The sequence below is a fragment of the Enhydra lutris genome, unplaced genomic scaffold (genome assembly GCF_002288905.1).
Source record: "Enhydra lutris kenyoni isolate GAN:26980312 unplaced genomic scaffold, ASM228890v2 scaffoldscaffold1, whole genome shotgun sequence".
NCBI classification, from domain to species: domain Eukaryota; kingdom Metazoa; phylum Chordata; class Mammalia; order Carnivora; family Mustelidae; genus Enhydra; species Enhydra lutris.
The window spans coordinates 38,816,177-38,837,742 of NW_019154085.1; the positions used below are offsets into that span (position 1 = coordinate 38,816,177).

Genomic DNA, 21,566 nt, shown 5'->3' on the forward strand with positions numbered 1-21,566 from the left:
TCTATTTACTGGGTTATTCAGGCTGTGATTAGAGCTTTAGTGCCAAGCCTGACTGGGATATAGGAGGGTAAGAGTAAGATATCTGGATCTCTTTAAAACTCCAGAGAGAGCACCAGAGAGTCCGTAACCACTTTACCATCTTGGGTGAAGAAGAGATGAGGAGAGTCCCTTGGAGAGCTAACTGGGTGGATGACCTTCTATTGGCTGGTGATCCCACTTTCTGGAGGGAGAAACCAAGAGGGGGCAAAAAGATTATTCTGTCTTTTGAGAACCATAGTTTCACACTTTTTAGTTATTCTCCTTAGCCCATGGCTGGTAATACCCAAGTCTTTTACTTTCTTATAGAAATTTACCAATCTTTTGTTTCTGGTGATTTTATCTTGGTTAAATAATGTTAGACAGGTTATAACTAATTTTTGTGTCCCCAGGTTGTAATGGTTAAATAACAATGAGTGATGACTTGCAAGTCTAAAACTTGTCTGATGTTGTGATAAAGTCTAATTATCAATATTCGTCCATGGGGCCATTTTGGTCTTGAAGAGATGAAAACTCTCTCAGTAATTGTGTAGGATAAAGTCCAGAAAGTGGGGCTATTTACCAAGCAATCAGTCCATTTTGGGTTTAATTGAAAGAAAGATTTTTATTTTTGCTTTGCTAGTCTAATATGCTCATAATCTGCTTATAGTTTATAGCACTTAGGACTAAGTAGTCTGGAAAATATTTCCTTATGGGGTCTACATAATCCCACTTAGTACCACCAGATAGTGGGGCATTGAACACAGAAAGAAGAAAATGAATTTGTCTTCCTGTCTTAGAAACTAAAGCACATTTGAATGACAGCAAACAGACATGCATATCCATAGCCAAAACTTGCAAAAAGTAAGAACATTCCCTGATGACACCTACCAAGTCAATTCTTTTTTAAAAATTATTTTTATTAACATATAATGTATTATTTGCTCTAGGGGTACAGGTCTGTGAGCCACCAGGTTTATACATTTCACAGCACTCACCATAGCATATATCTTCCCCAATGTCCATAACCCAACCACCCTCTCCCTCCCTCCCCACTCCCCAGAAACCTACCAAGTCAATTCTTAATAACTATTTGAAATTAAGATTTTGGAAGACTCAATTCTGCCCATTCTTCTTAGTTAGTTTTCTTCCGGTAGTTTCTTAGATTCTAATATCTTTGTCCAAACCCAGGTAAACAAAGCCCTTGGTCACATTTATTATCACTTTCAGCACAAACGTATAAATGACTTCATTCAAGGTGTGTGGAATGTGTCTCACGTGTAAAACCTGTCGTAGGGTTTCCCCTCACAGAACATCTGTTTATTTCCATTTCTCCACAAGCAGAAACCTGGAATGCCTTCACTTAACTTTGTAGTTTTTGTCTCAATTTTCTCTGAACATTTTAGTTTCTGTAATGGCAGTAATCATCATCTTGATCTCATATGTTTGTTGGAAAGACTAAGTAAATTAGTAGATGTACAATTGACATCTATTAAGCCCTTAACACATGACTGCTTGAGGTATCAGTGGAATGCTGATTTCACTTGTTTTTTGTTTTACTAATGTGGGACTATGAAAAATAAAATATAAGGTAAACCTAAGATTGGCTGTCTAATTCTTGGTATCTTAACACTAGGGATTATATATTTTTCTTTATCCATTAGACAGGCTTTGGGGAAGTTATACCTAAATGGAAATTTTGGAAAGCACTAATATATGCAATGCAACTGCATGTCTGTGATTGTTATTATATTTTTCTATTTTATCAGGGAAAAGGAGAGGCAGAACTCAAAGTGAAAGGGCCCCACAGAAAAGATTCCAGTTAAGAGGTAAAGAAGAAAAGGGGAATAACTTTCAATAACTAAACAGCTAATTTCCTGTGCTTTCCTGGTTTCTGTGATTTTAGTAATAAACCCATTTCCCTAATTGCTTTATAGCTTTACTAACTATTGAAAGATGTATATAATTTGGGTCATTTTCAAAATACATCAGGAAGAGAAACAAGATAATCCCACAAACAAGTAACTTGGTGACCAGACCTTGTGGGTCCAGGGGCCAGTGTAATGACACCATCTTCACTGAACTGATAAATTTTGAGCTGGAAATCATCTGTTGCCATATAACCCACATTATCTAGTTGATCCTTCTTCTGCTACATAGAGAGTCACAGGTTGCACACTACAGGTAGCCTGGAGTCATGGTCAGTAGTCTTCGCCTTTCTCTACTTTTGATTGTGTGTGCTTGGGCCTGTCACTTGAGCACAAAGCAAGAGAGAAAATTAAGCCAATAATTCTCAGTCCATTGCAGTTCTGATAGTCTACCCAGCTCAACACTGGACCACGGACATTCCCTCCTCCCATCATGGTTCTAAACATCAGCTGGAATGGCAGCATCAGCTACACATCCTCCTTGAGTTAGTTACTTTGAAGACCTTTCATCCCTACTTCTGCAGAGTCAGGTCGCCAGCCACCTCCCCTTCTGCAGTGTACAGATTGTTCTAGAGTTCCTGAGCTCCTCTTTTAGCTGTGGAAAAAGCTAATGTGAGGGAGAAATGAAGCAAAGCAGAGACAAGAATAAGAACAAGAGACAGAGACAAAAACAAAAGAAGGCAGACATCATCTCCATTGGGTTACCCTGTCATTCATTCCCCTCTCTCTGCTCAGTGAGTCAGATCTCAACTAGGGAGACATAAGTACAGTCTCTCACTTTGTTTCCAGCTACCTAATTGTGGTGAAATAATGTGGCTGGAGACACCCCTTCAGAACAAGGCAGCTGTTGTGTGTTTCATATAAGAATCATATAAGAATTTATTTGAATTCTTATATTGAAATCGAAATTGAATTGAAATTCAAGAATTTCATATAAGAATTCATTGTCATGTAAGAATCAGCAAGGCTAACTAGATTGGGAATAAGGCAGTTTTACTGAAGACTTATTTCTCTGTAAAAGCATTCTGGTTTGTGTGGGATTTGAAGGGTAAAATGGAGGTAGACATTCTATAGTTATGTATCAAAAATATCACATGAAAGAAAGCCTTTGATGCTAGAGATTTGTAGCATGGACTTCCCTAAGCACCTCTGTATTACAAGAACAAAATCCACAAGGTTAGAGAGGTGCATGTGCATTTGCAAAATGAGGTGGAATGAGGAAATCTTCTCTTTCAGGGTCAAGAAGGCACAGAGATGATAGTGTGAATTTTCACTCTCAAATACTTCCTGTGACCTGTGGTAAGGTGAAGGGGATGTTATATAAGAAGAGACTGAAACGAGGTAGGTTCCATGGTCTACTTGATTTACAGTATGGAATTACTTATGTGAATTAAACAACATTCAAGGAATTGAGGAAAGGAGGAAGGGATCCCTAAGATGACATTTTTATACTTCCAGAAATTATACATATTAAGTGATCACTCCCACAATGCCCAAAGAACCAAAGAGAAGTGAACCAGAGATAAAAGGGAAGAGGCCCTCAGCCTCAATCTTCATATCCTTCCTCCCTTATGGATGATTACCACCAGGACAGGGTGCTGGATGCGGTGAGACCACAGAATTTAGAACTGGAGAGCCTCACAGTATAGCTGTGAGGAATTAATTTACATAATCAATGTAAAATACTTCAACAGCTTAACTGAGATATAATCACATATCATGAAGTTCAACTCTCAGAGTGTACAATTCAATGTTGAATTTTGCTTGCGTTTCCCCAGGATTATTCAGCTATCACCACAATCTAATCTTAGAACATATGTGTCTATCCCCCACTAAAGCAAATGCCACATCTATTTGTAGTTGGTATGCATTCCCAGTTCATCCCGGTGCCCAGCCCTAAGCAGCCACTAATCTATTTTCTGCTTCATAAATTGGCCTATTTTAGGTATTTCATATAAATGAAATTATATAATATGTGCCATTTTATGACTGTGCTATTCACTTATCATGATGTTTTTGAGATTCATCCATGTGTTAGCATGTATTGGTGCTCCATTTTTTTCCCAAATAATATATTTCATATGGTGTGAATACACCATATACATCATTCATTCATCAGTTTGGGTTGTTTCTACTCTTTGGCTATTATGGATAATGCTGCTTTGAATATTCATGTGTGAGTTTTAGTGGGAACAAATGTTTTCCATTCTTTTGGTTATATACCCAGGAGTGGAACTGGTGGATCATATGCTAAATCTACATTTAACTTACTGAGAAAGCACCAAAATGTTTTCCACAGCGGCTGCACTATTTCACATTCCCACCAGCAATGTCTGAGAGCCCAAATTTTTCTACATCCTTGTCAATGCTTGTTATTGTCTGATTTCTTTTTTATATTGTCTGATTTTTTAAATATGACCATCCTAGTGGGTATGAAGTGGTATCTCATGATATTTTTGATTTGCATTTCCCCAATGATTGAGAAATGCTGTTTAGCACATGATTATCTTTTATGCATAGCTTAATTTTCCACTGGGTAACATTCCACAATTATTTTTAATATCAGCTATCCATGATTTCAGGGAAGGGAAAAGCTCTGCTTAATAATGCCATTACACTGGATTTAAAAAAATGTAATAAAGGCTTCAGATGTCAGGTGATACCATTCTAAGCTCAGTCTCAACCTGAGGTTCTTCCTTCACATTGTCCCAAGAACTATTGGAGACTGGTCTGTTCTCTGTCCCTAGCAAATTGAGATCCTCTCACTCTTCAGGTTCATGTGCTTGTCCTTTGTAGATGATTTTGAAATACTTTTAAAAGGTTGATTTTGATGGTAATTATCACCTTTTATTGTACAAAGTTTTAAAGAAATGTTGCCCCAAGGCAGGAAATCTCCTTTAAGGGGTCTTACAGGCTATATTTGGGCATTCCAAAGGCTGAAATGGAAGCTAGACTCTCCTGCTATAAATCTTGAGCCCAAATTGGGTGGTTCCAGATGCATTGTGGTGGGAGCTCATCATCTGAGTTCTGAAGACAAAGAGGACTGAGGCTCAACTTACCCTGGTCTTACAGGAGTCTTGGTGAGGTGTATACAGAGTGAGGATGGAAGATGGTTCACCCCCAAGCAATTTGAAGTCAAAGGAGGCCATGAAAGAGCAAAGAACTGGAGGATGAGTGTGCGTTGTGGTGGGAGGCCCCTACGATGGCTAATGGAGGTATTCCAAGGACTGGAGTAGATGTGACTTTCCTTGTTGTACAGTCATTATTTGCTCACCAAATTTTTGTTGAGTTATAGCTAAAAATATGATGCCCCTGAGTTTATCTGCTGACCCAGGGAGAGATGCCCCACATTCTTAACCTCCCTATAATGTTGCACATTAATGTTGTAAAGGGGCTCTGTCTGGATAGAGGCCAGAGCTTGAAGGAGGGAGAGGTCATTGTGACCCAAGTGCATGCAGAAAACTTCATGCACCGAAACAAGACTGTCCACAGCCAAACAAATAGAAAGAGGAGGCTCCAGAAAAAGAATGGCATTAAAACCAGAACCACAACAAAAGTAGCTCTGTGGGTTGGGGTAGACTGGCTGTGTATGATAAGGGGTGATCCATCAATGAGGGTTGTTTACGAAGGATTTAATGTCAGCCTAAGGAGTTTAAACTCGTAATATAGATAATGAAAAATCAGTGAGGTCTTTTGAGGCATGCAATGACATATTTAAAACAATATTTCAGACAACCTTGGGGGCTTGAAATGATTTCAGTGTCTTTCAGCCCAAAGATACCTATATGCAACTTGCAATGCTCATATCAAATGTCTCCCTTCTCTGAATAGTCCCTGAATGACCTAGCCTGGTCCTCCCTTCCCTGGACTCCATGAGCCCACTACTAAGACCCTTATTATACTGTTTTATACTTATCCTTCCATGCATTCTCTTTTTCTTTCAAGATACCACTAGGGTTTGTCCATCTTTGTGTGTCCAAGATTGTCCAGAATGTCTGATACCCAGTACGCATGGGATAAATGTGTGTTGATTGAATAGTCCTGGTGTATGGATTCAGCATGAGTGGCATTGGTGAGAATGGAAAACAAGAGAGAGGTGTCAAAGAGATGAAGGAAAACCTCTTAAAACTTAGGAAAAAAAGACAAGAGGAAGGAAAAATGTTCTAAAGATGATTTTCCAATGCTTGAAATTCTAACCACTGATTGAATTCTAGAAGTACAGCTGAGAAGAGGGAGATATTTTTTCACTTAGCCACCCTGGCTTTGATCTGGCAGTGGGACATCCATGTAGAAATATATGGGAGGAGGCTGGAAGTGCCAGACTTACAAAATAGAAACATAGGCTAGCCACAAACTTGGATCTTTTTATCTTTCAGAAAGGACTTCTACATAATCCTCCAAGAAAATATTTCAGGAGAAGAAAGGTGATTATTAGTCACTTTTTATAAGTTCTCATCACATAACTGATATTATATGCACAATTATTTATAGTATTCAATTGGATAATTATAATTCGTCTTCCTCCATCCCCCGTCCCCTTTTTGGGGGGGGGGGGCATGTGACTTCAGAGTTGCTACTTCGAAGATTATGCTGTATAAAAGGCAAGATTTTCTTTGAATGATAAATCATTTGAGGTAGAGATGATAAGGAGTCATCAAAACAGACCTCATATATATGCTTTAACTGTAGGTGCAGATGTTGTAAGGGTGTCAAAGTTGTAAAAGCAAACACGATTATGCAATACAAAAAAAATTTCATAATAAGATAGGGTTGGGGCCCCTAGATGTCTCAGTCAGTTGAGCATCTGGGTCTTGATCTCAGTTCAGGTCACGATCTCAGGGTCCTGGGATTGAGCCCCATGTTAGGCTCCCCACTCAGCAGGTGGTCTGTTTGTCTCTCTCTCCCTCTGCCTCGCCCCCTGCTCATGCACTCTATCTCTGTCTCTTAAATGAATAAATAAATCTTAGGGGGGAAAGGGTGGTACAGGGTCATATTCAACTCAAATACAGATTTTTAAAATCATCGTTACTATTGTCCAACTTTAATGAAATCTAATGGTGATTTCATTAAATGATTCAGACAACCCCTTTCTAGCAGATAGTCCATTCTGGGACATAGACAAAACCAAATCATTTCATGAGATAGGAAACAAAAGGCATATTTTCTTTTCTGATTCATTTCATCCCCTTTCACCTTTCATTAAAAAGTACACACAGACCTTTTTTTCTCAGGGGAAATTACTTGCCTTTCTCGAGGATGGTGCTGTTGGGAAGGAACTTCTTGGGAGATTGATGTATCATATGGGAGGGGCAGATCTGGAAAATTGTTTACTTTGATGCTACCCTTTTGGCTACATCAGGGGGGGCGGGTGTAGAGACCTCTTTTCTATCTGAGAAAATGGTTTCTTCCTCTTTAGAAGAAGTCTATGTAGACAACAAATAAACAGGTTAAGTGTAGTGTAGATTCAAGACAAGGTGATGGATTTTCCAAGATCGAGTATGAACAAGAACTTGAGAAAGAGGGGGAGAAGAGAAGTGTCATTCTCACATACTTCAAGTAAGAATGGCCATCTAAGACATTCATAGACTTCTAAGATAGGCCATGCCTAGCTGGCCAATGAAACTTCATCTTCCGCTGGGAATGTGATTTTCTGATGTTCTGGATCATTTGAACTTTCAGTCCTTGGGACATTGCATCCACTGGATTTCCTAAAGGGAAACTATTATTTGATCAGTTTAGTATATTAAAGACCAGCATCTGTATCATTTCCCAGATGTCAAGGGTTACTCTGTTTGGGGCACCTGGCTGGCTCATTCAGTAGAGCATGTGAGTCTTAATCTAAGGATAATGAGTTCAAGCCCCATGTTGGTCATACTGCTTACTTAAAAAATAAAATTAAAATAAAATTTAAAAAATAAGATAAAATAGTTAGTTAGATTACCCTTGTCAGCTGACAACTTCTTATCAACAGGATCTACCCTTATCCATAGGTGCAATACTTTTCTACAACAAGCTTCAGCTGCCTCTATATCTTGCGTCTCTCCACGAACTCCCCAGAATGGAAGATCTTACAGTCCATTATTATCCCTAAGGGTCCTCTGTGCCTCCCAGAATCTCTTGTGCTGTTGGAGCCCCTTGGCTTTCAGAAACTTCAGTATCACTCTTTTTTTTTTTAAAGATTTTATTTATTCATTTGACAGACAGAGATCACAAGTAGGCAGAGAGGCAGGCAGAGAGAGAGGAGGAAGCAGGCTCCCTGCTGAGCAGAGAGCCCGATGCGGGGCTCGATCCCAGGACCCTGGGATCATGACCTGAGCCAAGAGCAGAGGCTTTAACCCACTGAGCCACCCAGGCGCCCCCAGTATCACTCTTGATATCACATGATAGCTTATTGGCTCCTGACAAGGGCCACTATTATCTTTTGGTGACAGTTGCAGTGTTGCAAAATAATATATTCCTCCAGTATATTGTATGCTAATATTTCTTAAGAGATAGCAAGTAATCTCTTTTCCTAAGCTAAGTAATATTCACTTATTTACTCATTCAACATATAATTGTCAAGCCCATACTAAATATCTAATGGTCATAAAGTTGATTGAAACAATATTCCTGACCTCAAGGATTATTTCAACCTCAAATTCTAACCTGGGGAGGGGTGGGAGATTTTAGATCACCCAGAGAGCTAGGCAATGACTGGACACTTCTCAGGTCATTGTCCCATGGATCACGCTTGTCTATGACTACTATGCTCTGGGCTGGAGATAAAAACCACATTACAGAGGGAAGGATGCCTGGTCATTCTATTGAATATGCAAAAGCACTGTAAGTTTAGTGAGTATAATCAATTACCTCTGAAAAGTCTCCCAGCTGACATCTTTTTGGGAGCAGAGAGAAGGATGACCTTCTAGAAGAAAAGCTACCACAATGGGGACATCGGGCACATTTTATCTTTGAGGCTATGCCCTAAGAGGACTGCAAAAGTCAGTGCAATTCTCTGGTATGTTTCCATGGATTCCAGGACTCTGGGTCCTGTGGTCACTGGGGCTATTGATGATGAGTTCTGAACCTGATTCTCCCAATGCACCTCTTCCTGGTGGGATGATACTTTCTAAGGTAGAGAAAAATGCCTGAGGGTTCTTCAAAATAGGAGAACCAGTGGAGTTTCTCCAACTCCATCTGTGGAAACCAGGGCTGGACTCCCTGCCTGGTTTTTTTTTTTTTTTTTTTTTAAAGATTTTGTTTATTTATTTGTCAGAGAGAGAGAGAGAGCAAGCACAGGCAGGCAGAGGCAGAGGGAGAAGCAGGCTCCCCGCCGAGCAAGGAGCCCGATGCGGGACTCGATCCCAGGACGCTGGGATCATGACCTGAGCCGAAGGCAGCTGCTTAACCAACTGAGCCACCCAGGCGTCCCTCCCTGCCTGGTTTTATAAAGGTCTACCTTGGGTCAGAAATCCAGGAAATTGAATTTGCATTGGGTCAAACAGTGGTATTTTGGTACTTTTTATTCTCCAAGTAGATATATAGGTCCATACAAAAAGTATGAAATAATGGGTAGACTGTGGCTTGAATTCCTCCACAGATAGCTGTTAAATAAGGGATGGATGCAATCCTTGTATTCAATACTGTCATTCAATCTTTCTCTCTTTTCAAGACAATACCAAAGCCTCAAGACAACATCTTGGTTGACCCTTATGTAAGTACTACACCTCTAACCCCAGAATAATCGAGGCCTTGTTCCTCTATGCGCTGTTATTGCTGTGTTTCCTTGAAGCATGCTCACACACAGTGTGTCGCTGTGTGTGACGAGTGGAGAAGAGCAGATGCGGCACCCATACCAGGGAGGTGGTTCTGGAGTTGGTTTCTCTGTGTGAAAATATTTTTCCTATTTCCTACTTCCTTCCTGTTTCCTCATTTCCCCTTGAAAGTGAGTATGGGAGGCAGAGCTTTAGACCATTGGGGTTTCTAGAACCAGGGCCTAAAGTGGTAATAGCTAGAGCTGGCCAGCAGATTAGGGTTAAGGAGCAAATTTGGGAGAATAGCATTTTAAATAAGGCAATAGGAGAGGAAAGGAAAATCACAAACATCCACTCCAAGGTACAGGCAGAGCTAAGATCCACCAGAAGGAACAGGCTAGGCCAAGCTGGTGATGAATCCAGGGGGTAGACCCTATTGTGAGTCCTGCAGAGAAGTGCATGCAGGGCAAGTGACCTTTTTTGGAGACCATGTCTCTAGTCTCGAGGGAGCTATCAAGGTGCTAAGGTGGTGAGGGCTGAAACCATCACCACGTAGCCAATCACAGGGTGGTCCCATATGGCTACCTGCTATAACTTCTGTCAAAATTATGGGTGACTGCTCTCTCTATGCTAAATCATACTTTGATTCCTTTCATTGCATCAAAATAGACTTTTGAAGCAGAATCATCTTTGTACAACTCCAGGGGGCAGCACTCACAGAGGATATCAAGCAGTAAGATTGACACAGGACATCCAACAGAGGAGGGGTATTCGGATGGGTTTGTGTACACTATACCTTCAAAGCAATCCCCCAACAAGATTTAGATCTTATCCACATTGATTTTGACACTTGGCCAACTGAGGGAGTCTTCAATCATCTAAACAGCCCTCAATTCCAGTGTTGTGTGGCTTGTTTGGGATAGACATAGACCCTCACCCCTGTTCATAATCTTTCCAGAGGTAGATACTATGGGCCAATTCAACATTGACTTATAATATCCCCAAGCCTAATAACCAGGCTAAATCTCAACTTGGGTTAATTCAGCATTGAATCACTTGAGGACCTTTGAAAAATAACATTGCCTAGATTCCACTCTGAAATTCTGATTTATTCAATCTAGGCTATGTTTTGGACATTAGGATTGTTTAAAAGTCCCAAATGATTCTGATGCACAAATTACCCATTTTATGAATTTAAAAAGAACACCAATGGCTGTGCCCACCCGGACCAATTGATTCAGTATCTCTGGTATTGGGACCAGGATTTTAGAATTTTACATAATCTTCCTGGATGAGTTTAGCGTGCAGCTGGACTAAGAAACAAACAGATGTATCTGTTAAGAAGTATACAAATGGCAGATTCTTAAACACTGGCTGAATTTGTTATTTCATTGTCCTTCTGGGGAGAGTGGTCATCACTTCCTAGAGACTGATGATAGTAATCTATGAGTGCCTGCACTGATGAGAAGAAAAATGGCCCCACAGCTCCATGCCAGAGCAGTCTCAGCCCCAGTGGAGGTATCCTTGAGGATCCCCTGGAACATTGAATGGGAGAATTTGGCTAGATGTTCATTGGGGTTAGCACCTCCTCATACATGGCCATTCTTAAAAACAAAAGAAATAACCAGAACCCAATTCATCCAACATAAGTATTTTCACCCCAAATCCCAAAACGAGACTCAAAATATTGTTAATGAGTGTCTTTTCATCTTTTATCACTTTCCACATTAAGGGGTTTATGCTATCTTATTAAATTCTCAAAATTTCATCTTTCCATAAATCTGTCTTCCTTGTGGTATAGGCAAATACATTTAACACTTTCTCTCGGGAACTTGTTTTATCTGCAAAGTAATAATAGTATTCAGATTCCTGTAAAACCATCTTCTTGTTTTGCTGCTAGTCTTTCTGTGTTAGATACTCTGGTTTTATAGGGAGGACTTTCTGGCATGACACACAGGCTCCTCCTCCCAAGCGTCACTGAAGATGGTAACTTTTTCTGAAGCCTCCACCCCATGGTGCTCCTTCATATCTCAGGGAGAAGCTAGATGTGTCCAGGCAGGTTCGCACAAAGGTCTCAAATTCTAGATTCCCATAGCGGTGGTCTGTCGGGGGTCTCACCAGGGACACGGACATTTTTTTCACCTTCTAGCTGGGAAACTCTGACATGTGTGAGACGTGCCGGAACGGAGGAAAGCTGTTCTGCTGTGATACTTGTTCGAGATCTTTTCATGAGTACTGTCACATTCCACCTGTGGAAACTGAGAGGTTTGTGAGATAAAGTCCCCTGGCCCCGATTAGGAAGCCTTCCCCCCGCAATAGGAGGAACCTACGTGTTGAAGCAGAGAAAGAGCAGGGTCGGACGTTGGGGTCCAGTAGTATGGTCCAGAGAGATGTTTAAAGACACTGGCAGGGAATAATACTGTTCTTTGCTGAGGCTGGGATGCTGAGGCTTGTGGTTGCATCCCTTGCCTTCATACTGCTACTGTCCCTTCAAGGAGTTTTCCAGCCTAGGCCCCTATTCACAAAGATGGGAACATCAACTGTTTGCATTTTGTGCTTTTTCAGAAAAGGCAGAAAACGTGGTCTGGTTCCTGCATTTTACCACGGGCTCAATGGGCTGATAGAAACCTGGGTCACCAGGGGTTAAGGCCCAGTTTTGACACTTGGGTGTGACAGGCAGGGCGTCTTGTGCTCCCAGCAGCTCAGCCGGGGGAAGGAGAGCACACCACTCACCCTTACACCACCCTCCATGCACTGAGTCTTCTGGTGCCACTGTAGATGGGAGGAGGGTCGTGGGCTTAAGTTCTGGTTGGGGGTCTTGGAGACTCTGGGACACCCCTTAATCTCCCAGCTGTGTCCATCAGCCATGCCTGAAAGGAGGATAGTGGTAGCCATTGGAACAGGGTCTGTTTTCAGGGCCCTGGCCCTTGTCTACTCATGCCCAACCTCTTAGGAGTCCATGGAGTTGCACCATCTGCAGGATGGAGTCTTTCGGAAGGCAGCCATGTCACGGGGAATCTGAGGTCCTGGAGAGACAGATGCAGCCTGAGGAGCAGTTGGTGAGTTGGGTGCAAACCCTAAGCCTTCTCCTTATCCTGTACATGTGAGAAGTCCAACAGGTAGAGGGGGAGGGGAAGGGCGCCCCAAAGGAGTCTGTTTATCCAAGCCATGTCTCAACCATGCTGAAATCATACCAGAACTTGATTGTGGAAGAAATAACTCAGTTATTACATGTCTGTTTCCAAGAGCCAAACATGTTTGGGGAAACTTCCAGAACACTGGTGTGAGTCATGTCTCTGCCTGGGCATGTGTATAGGTTTAATGTCTCCAAACAGCTCCTCCCCCCGCCCCGCCCAAACGACTTTTTATTCACAGCCTTCCTCTTTTGCAGAAATGTGAGTTCCTCCTCTTGAAGGTTTATTGCCATTCAGAGAGCTCATTTTTTTCGAAGATCCCGTATTATTACTATGTAAGTAATAACAACCAACCACACTTCCAGGCCACTGTGACGTTCCGGGCCCTTCACACAGGTGCCGGAGGGATTTGTGATCTGAATCCCATGAGACAGAGAGCATGAGCCGCCATTATCTGTACCTTGTGTTTCTGCTGGATTTGGGGACATTGAACTATGCCAGTAACTCTTCCATTGATATTTTTTCTTACCAGATTAGAGAGGTTTCTCAAAACCTGAAGGAACCCATGTGGTTGGACAAAATCAAGAAGAAGTTGAATAAACAGGGTTATCGCCAAGTAGGGGAGTTCGTGCAAGACATGCGTCTCATCTTTCAGAACCACAGGGTGTCTTACAAGGTACAGGCTCTCCCTGCCTTCATTTCATTTTTTTTTTTCCTTTGAGTTACTCTGCCCTCATAGTCTGGTGCCTGGAAAATTTTACATTTCCCTCACCCTACAACAAGCCCGCACAAGGAAGGGTTCTGGAAGGGAGTGACTTTTCTAATTCAGGACGTAAGCTCACCATAGCAGGGTAAGAGTGAGTCAGAGGCTGTTTCTGCAACCAGAACCCCAGGCCCCTGAGAGCTCATTCCCTTGCTCCAACGTGACAGGTGTCCCCAAAGAACAAAGTGGAGTCCTGTCTGCTTCAAACACAAGGAGAGAATTGCATCTTAAAGTTATGTCGTCCTTCTTATCTCTCCCCAGATAAACTCACTGGAAACTCTTAGAAGTCCCAATTTCAGACTCCTTTGCATGTGAGTGGAGTGTGTAGTCTTACAGGGTCACCAGAGAGGACTAGAAGTCCTCTAGGACTAGAAGGAGATGGCTGATTTTAGTTAGACTACTAGCTCTTTGATGGTTGCAAAGAACGTAGATGACTTTTCTAAGTCTCACTAAAATAAACAACCCAAACCAAATAAGTCAAAATCTCAGGTAAGCAATGATTTCCCATCCCTGTCTGCTTAATGAGAAGTAATTGTGCATTTAGGAAACAACAGTTACTCTTAGCTGCATGAATTTTAAAGTGTCACCTGGTTAATGTAACTTAGGTGTTTAAGCAAGGTCTTCAAACTTCTTGATTGCAAGGTGTCTAATAACACCGACAATGAGGATTGTTATTTTTGTTCTTATAATTTTTTTCTTTACAGTACAATGACTTTGGCCTAATGGGACTTAGACTGGAAGAAAAATTCGAGAGGAAATTCAAGGAAGTGTTTGCTATTGAAGAAACAAATGAGAGCAGTTCACAGGCATAGTGGAGGGTGTTGGTATCCTGGAAAATTCCCTTTTGGGGCAGAAATTTCATCTCCCATCCGCTGTGAGGATTGACTGCGGATGCCTCCCCTCCCCAAAATATCACGTTCTGCCAGTGCCAGCTTCATCTGGAGTTAACACCTCTTGGACCTGGGAGCTGGCCCCCCAGCCCCAAGGTGGGACCAATGTGTGGTGTGATTCATGCTGGTGCACTCCCCAGAAGATCAAGCTAGAGCTAGTCTTCAGCTGGGACCACATCCATGCTTGGTTTTTCCCACCATGCCATCCTTCTTCCCTCTCCCTTCTTCTCCTGAAAAACTTCTCATAATAAATCACTTACTTAAGAGACTTTATCTCAGCCTCTGCTTCCAAGGAACCCAACTTCAGGTAACCGTCCCAGCAAATGGGCCTTAAGGATGGAGTTCTGATGTTGGATCACTGCTTAGCCAGATGGTGACAAGCAGAATGTTGATAGTTCCTGGGATGTTATAACAGTGCCATTGCCCAAACTTTCACCTGTAGGAAACTGGATGAGCTCCAGGGGAAGAGGCACACCAGCTGATATGATAGCCTGACATTTATGAAAAGAGAAATAGTAACACTAAGAACCATGGGTTTTGATGGTTATTGCTAAGTGCCTCTAATATGTTGAAAAGAATAAATGACAGGCTTAAATCTTTTAATCACCACCTAAACAAAGAGATCCTTATACGTGCAGCTGGAAAGTAGACAGTACAGAGGGCCTGACCCGAATTTTAAGAACAGTAGAACTTTAGAGAAGACTGAATTCTAAGCTCAGGATGGTCTCTAATGCCAGAGGGAGGGCACTAATGAAGAAGGAGTGAAGCCCTGGAACTCAGAAAGGGGCTCTCTAGAAAAATGTATATGAGAACTCTGAACTCCAGATCCCCCTGAACCCACTGGGCCTGTAGAAGAGAACTCCTGCCCCTACTTTAGAGACAGACCTTATCACCCCACTTCTTCCCTGAATGAGGACCCTGCAGGGTAGCCTCCACACGCCCTGACTGGTAATGTCCTGAGTACAGCTGCTAGGTGAAGAGAGGGTTTCTAGTCCAATGGTGCTATGGGACTGGCCAGTGTGTACCAGCAGGTGCCAGGGGATTGTGTCTGGGATTGGATCCTAAATGAAGAAAGGGGGATGCGAAACTGGAAAGAGGAATGTTGTTGATATGGGTGCACTCTGCTGTGCCACAGAGCTTCATTAGCCTGGCAAGTCAAAGGTGATGGTTCTACTGTGCTCCTGGGTGGTTCTTATAGGCTTGTTGTAAGGCAGGGTACACACTAGACAAAACAGAAGTAGAGATATTGGACCTGCTGGGACAGATTATGGAGAGGGGGAGTCTAAAAGCAAAGTGAAATTGGCATGGCTCTGCTTTCTGCAGTTGGAAATCCCATCCTTCAGGTGACTGTTCCTCAGGAAGCCTCAGAGACGTTGACTTAACCAGGTGACAGTGCACTGCTGAGGGGGCACCAGCATTCTTGGGATGCTGTTGGTTGGAAAAATGTAGGGATGTTTTACAGAACTGGATTCCCTAGTAGCAATGGAAATGAGTGGACAACAAAAGCAAAGGGCAGCATTTAACTGTCAGAGCAAGACAATGTAACTTCTGGAATGGAGAGCAAGGTTGGAATGACAGCCAAGGGGTCTGGTCCATGGATGTCTCTGGAGATAGCTAATAGGACGTGGTGTTCTTATAGGCAAGACAGATGGGCAGCCAAAAAGGAGATTGCTTCATATATACCATCAAAAGTGATTAAAAATTGATGATCAGATAACTGAGTTCAGCTGCCCCAATGAAAAGTCAAGATCCCTTGCCCAGTTTCCAGGCCCGAGTCAATTCTTGGACCCAAAACCTGCTGATGGAAACGAGAACTGCAAATATACATGTAGTGATTTCTTCAATCTTCACCAAAAGGACCGATGTTCTTTTATTCTAGAACTATGTGTCAGAGAATGGAAAATATATAGATCTTTCAAAGATTGTTGAATACAACATCTGATTTGATGCTACTCTAGGGAGGCAAAGCCCCAACACGATCCTTATTAGAGTGGAGTATATGGAAGTCAGGTAATATCCATGTCACAAGGGGTCCACTCAATCCTTGGAGCCACGCCAGGTCCTGAGCATATAATCAGGACACACATGAGAGTTGGATGAACTGGTCCTTTAACCTATAAAATGCCTTGTGAGATAATAATGACTGCCTTAAGAAAATCCCAGTGGAAGGCTGTGGAACTGAAATTTCCCATGGTGAAATAGTCAAAAGCAATATCATATTCCTGGGCTGGGGAATGACTGAGATTAGTGCCACCTGCAAAGACTTCAAGGCTATAGTGGTTGTATCCTCATTACCCTTCCATTTGGTCTGACCTCTGTAGAAGCCACTTGGTTCATGGCTACTAGACTTGTAATCAAGGGGCACCTGGGTGGCTTACTCAGTCAAGCTTCTAACTCTTGATTTCAGCTCAGGTCATGATCTCAGGGTCATGGAATCAAGAGCCATGCTCAGCGTGGAGTCTGCTTAAGATTTTCTCTGTCTCTTCCTCTGCCCCTCCCAGCCTGTTTGCACGTGCTCTCTCTCTCTCTCAAAAAAAAAAAAAAAAATAGATAACTGTAATTAAGTTGTAGGACCAAGCCAGCTGTTGTTCTGAATGTGGTATCCTCATTAGAGCTGAGTAGTATGGCTTATGGTGTACACACTATGCAACTTCTACATGTGCTTTTAACGTACCTAGTAGGAAATAGGGTAAGAAGAAGTTCAGAAGTTCATGTTCACATAAACTGGACAACAGTCCATATTTACAGTCTTGCCCTGGGACCATCTGAATTTTCCTGTTCTCTGTTACAACATAGCTGGAAGGAACCTAGTCTGCCTGGTCACTAAAATACAGTACATCGGTCTGCTATAGCAATGACTGTATTAATCAGGGCTCTTCAGGGAAACAGAACCAAGAATCTCCACGACATGCCACCTGCAAGCCAGAGGCCCAGTAAAGAAGAGGTATAATTCCAGCCCAAGTCTGAAGGCCCAAGAACCAGAGGAAGAGATAATGTAAATCCCTGTCTGAGAGTAGAAAATCCAAGAGAGTAAGTAAAGTGAATCCAAGCTCAACTAAGCTGGCAGGCAGAGAATGAATTTCCCTTTCTCCCCTTTTTGTTCTATCCAAGCCCTTAATGATGTGGCTGGTGCCTGCCCACACTGAGTGCACTGATTAAAATGCTGATCTCATCCAGAAACATCCTCAATGACATATTCAGGAATAATGTTTAAACAGGGTGTCCTCTGGCCCATCAAGCTGACACATAAAATTAACCATCACTATGACAGTATGTAAATTAGATCTGAGAAGCAGGAAGTGTTGTGTTCTGAAAGCCTTGTTGAATCACACTTACTTCAGATGGTGAGAGATAAGCCCTACTAAGAATTCCGGTACATGCCATATAGGTAAGTATTTAGGGGTTCAGTTGCTAGGGGCATATCAGGACATCCCCTCTAAAGTTCCAAGCTATTATAGCTTGCATCTTCTACCACGAAGAAGCGCAATGCCTGTTAGTCCTCTCTGGGTAAGGAGAATAACCATGCTTGCCAATTTGATGAAAATTATTCCAGGCTTTGTAATGGGATGAGGGTGGGGTGAGTACCAGCTAGGAGGGGGCAATGGTTATACTGTCTTAATAATAAAATGTGTTCTAATCAGTATTTTTCACTTACTTGTGTATAATGAGCACTGCTACATGTCAGTAAATATGATTCTATATCGTCCTTATCACAGCTTTTATTTTTCATTAAGCCTCAATTGCAGTTGGCTCTTATTGACTATTCTTGGTGTTGTGAACGGTTCTAATTTGTAATGAGGGACCGCAGAGCCTTGTGTTTGAGAACACAGACTATGTTCTCAAAGCCAGTACAGGAGGTGGAATCCCAGCTCCTCATTCGGAGCCATCCAGCGTCATTCGTGGCTGTGCATCCCTGGGCACATGACTTGCTCCCCCCACCCCATGCACTAATTCCATCTGTAAAATAAAGAAAGTGGTACGTAGCTCGTGGGATCATGAGTATTAATGAGTTAATATTTGCTGTGCTCCTCAGAAGTTCCTGGTCTTGAAAATAGTAAGTAAATAACTCACAAACATCCTTGTATCAGTTAGGGCTCTTTGCCAGCCAGACTAGCTCTACGGAGGTTGAACAAAAAGACACTCTTTGAACAGACACCTGGTGGCTCATCAAAGGGCAGGAAGGCTGGGCCCGGAGCCTGCAAACAGCCCCAGAGCCAGGTCGGGGAGCAGAGTAGCTCCAGGAACTGAGTTCCAGGAACAACTCTGCCATCTTGTCAAGGAGCCACCACAGAAGGAATGTTTTCTGTCTTTTTTTTTTTTTTTTTTAAACTCCATAGCAAACTTCTCTCAAGAGTCCAACTCCCCAAAGCAGCTGATGGGTATGGCTCGCTCAGGGGCCTGATACTAATCAGCAGTTGCTCTGCTCCTGCACATAAAGGAGAGATGTTGTCTACCCAGAGGAAACTGGGAGCTGTTAGGAAAGTGGGGGAAGAGGCTGGATGGCCAAGGAGATGAAGTCTGACCCACCGACTCTCCACGGCAGGCCCTGTGTCTCACGGAGGGTGGGGCAGTGCCTGGCTGCTCAGAGGGGCTGAGGTCCCCCAACCAAATGGAGCAGGTTGATTGAGGTCCCACTGCCCTATGCTGTGGAGATGAAGGTTGAGATGGTCTTCATGCTTGAAAGGAGGGTGTCTACTCCCCTCCCCTCCAGGACAGCAAAGGGCAATGAAGGACACTAAGCCTCTCACCCCATCAGTCCGGTTTACCTGGACTCAGTTGCAGGCTGTTTGCTGAGATGTTGGGGAGCTTGGCCATGACCTTACAGGGGGCGGTGTGCCATGGCCCTGGGAGCTGTAGGAGGACCTGGTGTTCCTGAGGTCCTGAGGCTCTTGGTAAGGACTCCTCAGCCTGAACCTCCCAAGGCAGCTCTACTGGGCTCACCCCCTGCTCTGCTGGGCTGAGAGGAGAGAGGGGGTTCTCTAGCTCTCTCTATACAAACCAGGTGGTGAGGCTTCAGAAGGCCCGAAATCAGGGCCCAGGAACTGAAATGCATGGCTGGGTTTCCTATCAAGCCAAACACTAGCTTACACACATCCAGTCAGGGGCTCTTTCTTTCCTAGTTTGTGGATGGGGATTTAGTGCAGGAGGCAAGCAGAGGGAGGGCTGTGGCCCCAATTTCTTGGAAAGACAAAATTGCTTAAGTAAGCCCTTTGAAACAAAAACAAGATTCCTCCTTGACACAAAGAAAAAAAGTGGTCTTAGACTTCTCAGCAACAATTTATATGTCTTATCTGTATAGATCTATAAGTATTAACTCCGACTGAAATTCTAGAATAATCCACGTTTCCCCCCAGGCATTTCATTTGCTCTGTCATTTTGTTTACTGAACAAGCACCCCACCCTCCTTAAGTAGGTGAGATTTGTGTTCCCATGGGCACAGAAGAACACAGCAGGCGTAGTTCTGGCTGCGTCTCAGCTGACCAAGGGGTGCTCGCTGTTTGATGCATGCACTGCACACTTGCATCTCTCTCCCTTGGCTGGACAGAGGGCTAGGCATCATTGGAACCACTGGCGTCTCCAGAAGCATGGCTGGGTCTGGGAGGGGGAAAGACGGGCCTGCAGCTTCGGACTGAGGATGAGGAGGTCTGCTTTAGACCTGCAAGCCTGGGTTCCTCATCAACCAGCCTCTTGTGGAAAACATCTAGAAGCTCTGGACAAAGAACCATCCCCAGAGGCCTCTGAAAAGTAAACCAAAGCAGGCCGACTTTGGAGGGAAGTCAGAACTCAAGAGGAAACAGCCAATGTAAGATGTTTACTGTTTACTATCACCTGGCCCCAGAGTCGCTGGGCCAGTCTTGCATGGAGTGACAAAAACTTTGGTAGAAAGCCCACATTCCCTCTGGTCAGCAAAGCCAGGGAAGAAGGCCAGAGTCCCTAAGCTTTCTTGGTAGCGAGGGGGAAATGCTAGAAAAGAGAAAGTCATAGAGAGGAACACCCGGTGTCTAAGCCCTCCCCACATTGCTGGCTGATGGCCTGGGACCAAGTGAAAGCTGGCTGAACTAGTCTGAGCTGAAGATGAGGAGGCGACGGAGGGCGGGGGGGTGTTGTTGGGGCGGTGGTGGTGTCTGAGCCGGGCCTTGTGAGTGACCATTCCAAGTCCAGCAAGAGGTGCCGAATAGCTTCCGGTTTAGTAAATCTAGACCCAGCCTGGACACAGGAGTTGTGCCAAACAGTAATCAGATTCTTATCATAACTTCAGCGGGCCCTGCTGCTCAGACCCACAGGTCTGAGATTTTTCATCTGACCTGGAACTACTGATTCCTACTGTCCATCAAATCTAGGACTTTTCTCTTCCCCGGTCATCCTCCAAAGTTTCCCCTGAGTCCCATGTGTGGGACAGAAAGAGTCCACACTAATTCATACCAAACATAGTAGTATTCACACCTGTATCTCCACTGGAAACAAGAGTGGGGAGTGTTCAGGGGAGGGGTGGCCCTGAGCTCTGCCAGAGCTGCTGAGGAGGCAGGGAGGACCACACTCCATCCCACCATCTCCGAGGGCCCTTCTATGCTTGCCTGTGTTTGGATGGAGAGGAAGATGCAGGACCCCAGCCTTGAGATCTCAGGAGCATGAGCCTTAGCTACAAAACGATGTGGCCCCAGCTTCTGGCTTGTCTGGTGTCTGTGACCACTTCCCAGGGTCTCTGAGAACAGAGACAGAGCCCGTGGCAGATGCTCTCAGCATGCCCTTGGACATGTCCACTCTTTGAAGTTTTTGCAAAATCCTGTGTCCCTGTGTGTGGTGGAAGTGCCCTGTAGGAGCTGGCTGATGCCTTTACTTCTTGTGTATTCAGGAAATACAAGACAGTCCCTGGATTCTTACATGATACCTTCATCTGATGGCAAATGGTAAATCCAGGCCCGACCTGCTGAAGTTCCCTAGGGGGCGAGGACACAATTTCTGATGCTGGGTTCTTGAGGCACAGCTCAAGGAAGCCATTATTGTCCTCACATCTTGGCCTGGGATCCAGGCTCTTAGACACATGAGAGCCCCTCACCCTGGCTTCACCTTCAGGAGGCTGAAGTTTCCCCTCCACCCTTGAA

General features: G+C 43.6%; 1 protein-coding gene across 5 annotated transcripts in view; it reads left to right on the forward strand.

Moving 5' to 3' along the window:
- The window catches only part of LOC111146010 (SP140 nuclear body protein), a 72,649-nt gene extending 57,913 nt beyond the window's left edge, over positions 1-14,736 (forward strand). For 4 of the 5 annotated variants that reach the window (XM_022501411.1, XM_022501564.1, XM_022501636.1 and 1 more), the window contains exons 19-28: positions 1,785-1,844; positions 3,180-3,284; positions 5,016-5,158; positions 6,320-6,367; positions 9,595-9,636; positions 11,826-11,941; positions 12,630-12,735; positions 13,068-13,145; positions 13,343-13,486; positions 14,278-14,736. In XM_022501411.1, coding sequence (XP_022357119.1) covers positions 1,785-1,844; positions 3,180-3,284; positions 5,016-5,158; positions 6,320-6,367; positions 9,595-9,636; positions 11,826-11,941; positions 12,630-12,735; positions 13,068-13,145; positions 13,343-13,486; positions 14,278-14,385 — 950 coding nt within the window. In that variant the 3' untranslated portion in view covers positions 14,386-14,736. The remainder of the gene's footprint in view (positions 1-1,784; positions 1,845-3,179; positions 3,285-5,015; positions 5,159-6,319; positions 6,368-9,594; positions 9,637-11,825; positions 11,942-12,629; positions 12,736-13,067; positions 13,146-13,342; positions 13,487-14,277) is intronic. The other variant, XM_022501712.1, reaches the window with a different exon arrangement.
- The last annotated feature ends 6,830 nt before the right edge of the window (positions 14,737-21,566 follow it).